This window comes from Orycteropus afer, unplaced genomic scaffold (genome assembly GCF_000298275.1).
Source record: "Orycteropus afer afer isolate SDZICR_OR568_19922 unplaced genomic scaffold, OryAfe1.0 scaffold00375, whole genome shotgun sequence".
NCBI lineage: Eukaryota > Metazoa > Chordata > Mammalia > Tubulidentata > Orycteropodidae > Orycteropus > Orycteropus afer.
This window is the reverse complement of record NW_006921962.1, coordinates 761,304-767,181: the sequence shown is the minus strand read 5'-3', so window position 1 is coordinate 767,181 and position 5,878 is coordinate 761,304. Positions and strand designations below refer to the sequence as shown.

The 5,878-nt window shown below is 31.7% G+C and overlaps 1 protein-coding gene across 1 annotated transcript in view; it reads right to left on the bottom strand.

Annotated features, from left to right (window-relative positions):
- PPFIA2 (PTPRF interacting protein alpha 2) overlaps positions 1-5,878 on the bottom strand; it is a 643,396-nt gene that overhangs the window by 198,645 nt on the left and 438,873 nt on the right. The window contains exon 5 of the mRNA XM_007953155.2: positions 692-766. Within this exon, the coding sequence (XP_007951346.1) occupies positions 692-766 (75 nt within the window). The remainder of the gene's footprint in view (positions 1-691; positions 767-5,878) is intronic.

Genomic DNA, 5,878 nt, shown 5'->3' with positions numbered 1-5,878 from the left:
TATGTATATATATATTAATTTGGCATAATGATACAAGTTCATTTATGCATACTACAAGCCAAAAGGAGTAATACCTCCTAAAGAGAGAACAAACCTTTACATCTTACAGAAATGACTATCAAAATATTACTTTCCTAGAATCATGAAGGATACTAAAAGAAGTGGATTCAATGATACCTCTAAACAAAGGCACAATGCTTTCAGCAGATAAGAATATGCATGACTTTGAGGGAAACATTTCCTAACTCACATGTCACAAACCCACAGCCTTCAAGTCGATTCTGACTCATAACAATGCTACAAGACAGAATGGAACTGCCCCACAGGATTTCCAAGGATGTAAATCTTTATGGAAGCAAACTGCCTCATCTTTCTCCCAAGGAGTGGCTGGTGGGTTCCAGCCACTGATGTTTTGGTTAGCAGCTGAATGCCTTAACCACTGTATCACCAGATGTCTTTTTCAATGCCACTAGATCTCAATAGTTTTCCTTTAGTCTTTTCCAAGTGACAGATCTGAATAACTGGAAATCTGAAAGCATGATTCAGACAACTAGTTTCAACAGGCTTGTTCAAGGATCATACCGAATGTAATTTACTTTTTGTGACAGTTTTAATAAAAGTGATGTGAAACACAAGGGACATGATGTTAGCAATATTGCACCTCAAAAGAGGAGAAAGTGTGGCATGTTACCTCCTGATTAGCAGCAGCTAGTTCTTCTTCCAGTGCAGAGACTCTTTCTAAAGAAACCCTCAGTCGCTCCCTTACCTAGAAGAAAAACCAAAATATGTGCAGTGATGTACATCCCATACATGTTAAACTGTATTGAATCCATTAATATCATCAGAGACAGTCACATTTGGCAAATTATTATTTATAGCCCTGTGTGCTCAGAATAATCAACCTAGTAGGACTACTGTGAATACATTGTCACCTCGTAGTATCAAGGTAAGTAAGTCCTTTGCATGGCTCAGTGATGAACATTCAGTAGGATTGGAGATTAACTTATTTTGTTCTGAACTCTGGTTCATAGTAATTGGAGGCAAAGCTCAAAAGCATATTAGACTTCATCTGAATAATAGTCACTCGTTAAGTATGAGAAATAGTCTAAACACTTCTTTCTACTTCTGTAAAATTATATACAAATTTTTATTTGACATTTAGGACCTAACATAAAAAATCATTTGCCTAAAAGCAAAGGAGTTTTAGAGCTTGAAAACTGTTGTCTAATGGTCACAGGTTTTGTATTAATTAAAGAGATTAGACTGTTATTGAATGATTTGAAAGTATTTAATTGTTTTGGGCCTCCTAATTAGCTTCTAGATATCAAAAGTTACATCATTACATTTTTAAAAACTCTGTATATTTTAATGTAAAAATAATGACAATTAACAAATGTTTAATATAAAAGTGAAACTCAAAATTCTTTATTTTTTGCTTCTTGAGAATTATAAAGATTGCAATTAAAATTGTTCTTGTCATATCTACATATATACTCGTTAAGTTTATTGGAAATAAAAAAATATCAGGGAAATAAACTGAAATGAAAAGATTATAAACTTTAAAAAAATCATCAAGCTTTAAACTTTTAATTGAAGATGTACTTCATGTTATTGTTTTGATAATTTATGAATTAAAATGTATTTTCCATGGGAATATTACAGCATTTTTACAGTGAATAGGTACTTTAATATATAATTATATTCTTATAAACTTTAATTTTGTTAATTCATTGATAATATATTAATGAATGGCATTTTCTTTTTCTGACAAGATTTGGGAATGGGAATAGAGGTTAAATACATGAAATGTGTATATGAAAAATCATTCGTGATCCATGAAAAATTTAAAGTTAGATCTATAATATTCTTCTTCTTCACTTACTAAACAAAAAGGAAATATTCTATTTTTTAATAGTCTCAATCACTTTTCCAGGACAGTGTAATGATAACTGGTATATATTTAGGTGACAGGGTAAACTTAATTTCTGAAATACAACTTGAATAAAAAAACAACCAAACTCACTGCCCTTGAGTCGGATCCAACTCATAGCAACCCCTCCTTGGATTTCCGAGGCAGTATCACTACAGACGTAGATTGCCTCCTCTTCCTTCCAAGGAGTAGCTGGTGGGTTTGAACTGCCAGTCTTACATATAGTAGTAAAGTTTTAATATTAATTATATTTATTATACTCAAATTCTCTGAAAATTCATAATATATTTATATTTGGATATTTGAATCTCTCATGATCTATACATGAACCAATGGACTATAATATAGCTGTGCTGTGAGATAAATACCTAATTGTTTATAAAAGTGCATAGAATTATGATCATTATAACTGAATGTGAGCTCCTTGGAAGAAAATCTCTGGTGACTTGACTTGGGGTATACTTTTTGATGAATGGCTTTGATACAAAAGAAGCAAATATTCCAATGCCACGAAAATGAGTAAGATCACTGATGTGTAGAATGACACATATAAGAAAACTCTTAATGGACATCCTTGATATCTAAGAAGGATGACTGCAAAGTTTTATGCCCGCTTTGTAATATGCCAAATGTAAAATGTGGGTGCTCTGTAAAAGTTCTAAGCATCCTGGTTGAAGAAAATGGTAACATGAAGGCATCTAACATAAAATATAAAGTCATATAAATATCATGATATGTATCACTACTCCCAATTTTGATCATACCATATTTAGAGAGCTGTGAAGAGGTTAAAGCACTACATAGTAAATGATACATGTCTATATTGAAACCTTTCTAATAAAGTCATTCAAGCCATATAGGGAATGCCTGGAACAAGGCTATTATATAATAAGTTAAAAATGTCTTCCTTTCTTTTGCTGAACTGAAAATCTTATAAACAGTTCTAAACTATTTTGTACCTACCACTAGTTAAGTATTTATTAGTCTCATTACATTAAGTCTTCAAAAAGTAAAAATTATCAACATAATCAAGAAACATGAAAATGGGATCACTTCTCAGTAAATTCAGAATGACATTTTACAAAGTGAGATTACCTTACCCACAAGTAATTATATTTTTAATCAGTTATAAATATAAAATTAATGTAAATATCAATGCATAGTTATATGAATAATTGATTCACATTTATATGAAGATGAATTATTCTTTGTTTATTTAATTCTTGGGTAAGACTCAGATGAACGTAACATGTAATCTTCAGCTTTTCTGATCTGCTGACCTTAAAAACCAAAATCTCATTGCCATTAAGTTGATTCCGATGCATAGCGACCCTACAGGACAGAGTAGAACTACCCCATAGTGTTCCCAAGACTGTAATTCTTTATAGAAGCAAACTGACTCATCTTTCTCCCACAGAGTAGATGGTGGGTTCAACCGGCCAGCCTTTTGATTAGCACTTGAATCCCTTAACCACTGTGCCATCAAAGTTCCTTCTGCTGATCTTAGTAAGAAAAAAAAAAATGTCCCAATTAACTTATTTTCCCTGTTGGGTTTAGTGTTCTTGTAAAGCTATCTAGAGATGCATGATATGTCATGAAAAAATAATAGCTATTTTTGTTCATAAATATAAGTGCACAATTAATAACCTTGGGTTTATATTTAATTTTTCCTGATTTGTATACAATTGAACCACTTTCTATCTAGTGATTAAAATGTATTGATTCCTTATTTACATAGCTATAGTGTACTCCCCAAATATATTATTTATATACCTCTAGAATTTCTTCATAATGGTCTGAAAAACACTAAAGTTTTTTGTCCTTATTTAAATGATTTTCCAAGGTCATAGACATTTTATCCTTAAAAATAAAAATGAAATAAATCCCCCAAAATGACAAGTCTGTTGAAGAGAGACTTTGGTGGAAGAAACATTCACTCCAAATTGAAACTAAGTTATGCCAAAGTTTCATCTTGGGAATCATCAGCCTATAACAAAATATGTGAGGAATTGTTCTTAGACCAGAAATTCAAATCTACTTTTACCACTGTGCGATTAGATCTTGGGGACATCTGTGGAGTACATCTACATTTATTATGTTTTGGGGTTGCTCTTCCCATACCTGTTCAATATCTCTGCTTTTTTAAAATAGTCCACCTTATCTGAGTGACAGTAAGACAGGAATTTCTCATTTCCTCCAGTCCACATAATTTGTAAACATATTGAAGAATGATGTCATAATGACTGCCAGTCTTAGTCCATTGTGAAAATGTTATACTACAGTAGTCTCCCACCTCAGTGGATACATTAATAAGGACATCAATAAAGAAGACGGTCCATTATTGTAGTTGTCCACAGCTATCTCAATTTTTTATAGGCTATTCAACTCTTCACGTATTTTAAATCCACCATGGTAAAGTTGGTAGTTTATTGTCCCCAAGTCATGATCAATTATGTTTTCTACTAACTTTCTATATGTTCTAAAAATAATATTCATGGAACTTAAATGTATATATTGTAATTTTTCTTCACACGTCTATCTTATCACCCCATGCAATCCTCACAAAGCTATGAGTTTCTATTAGGTAAGGAAATTGTCTATGAAGGTGATTAGGCACATTTTAGGCCCTCAACAACTAAATGAAATATTATGGAAAATAAGCAAGTGGATCTGAAGGGATACCAACATCCTAATATAATTGATAGTTTTATTAAATGCTGAAATTTGTTCATGCTGAAAATAATAATATTCATAAATATTCACAGAGCACTTTTCATATGCTAAGCATTGGCTAAAAGCACATTTAATCCTCACAAATCTGTAAGGTAGTTTCTGTAAATATCTTCATTCATAGAAAAAGGAATAAATGCTTAGAGAAGTTAGGTTACTTGTCCAAATCCAATTCTAGAGCTTAATGCTCATAACATGTTTGCTTTAGGATGTTTAGCATCATTAAATTGATAATCAGTTCAGTTGCCCTCAACTCACCAGTGTCCAGGACTCTTCTGGTGAGTTAATGAATAGGATTGATTATACCTTCCAGGGGCAATATTATAGAATACTTCATTGAGTTATTCTAAGCTTAATGGACTTCTCTATACAGTAAATTTTTTTCTGGATTCTAAGTGGTATGCAACCATTTTCTTCTTAAATGTACTCACCCTTATCAGGTTATGTATCTTCAATACTGTCTATTGCTTTCTATCCTGGTAAATAATTCTTCTCACATAAAAAAAATCCCTTACTTAAAACATCCAAAGCAGCGCATTGTTACATACCTTCACTCAAGTTATTCAAAACTTAAATTTTCTGTGAATAGGCTAAGCTCATCTTATAGCTCTATATCATTTTGCAGTTTGGTCTTGTTGCTTCAGGTATCTTTCTCTTGCTACACAATTTTCTCATCCTTTAATACCCAGTTTATATGTCTTTGAAAAGATTTCAGACTTCCTCCTCACTCAAGAGAAGTTAGTCACCATTTCTGTGAATCCGTATCACACTGTGCACATGTTTCCGGATTGTTTGTTATTGACATGTAGATCTCCAGAAATAACTACTTACTCTTCAGTGGTAAGGAAAATGTCTTATATATTTTTGTATTTACCAAGCAATCTGACACATTGTAGACATTCTACAAATGTAAAGTCTTGCAAATTCTTAACCATGCTTAAGTATAATAATAAGGGACTATAACGTGAAACTAGATATTAAATGATTATGTAATATTTAATATTATATTTATCGTGGACATCTGTTAAATATTCATTTTGGTTTTATTTAAAGTTCATGAACGAGTTGTCTCTCATGACTAGAAGGAAAAAAATAAGACATAATTTTCTTCTTAATAATGTAGAAGTCAGAATTAAAATTATCCTTATGCACACATTCCACATAATTCTCTGATGTAAGAAGAATACCTGCAATACTGATGTGTATATATATATACAT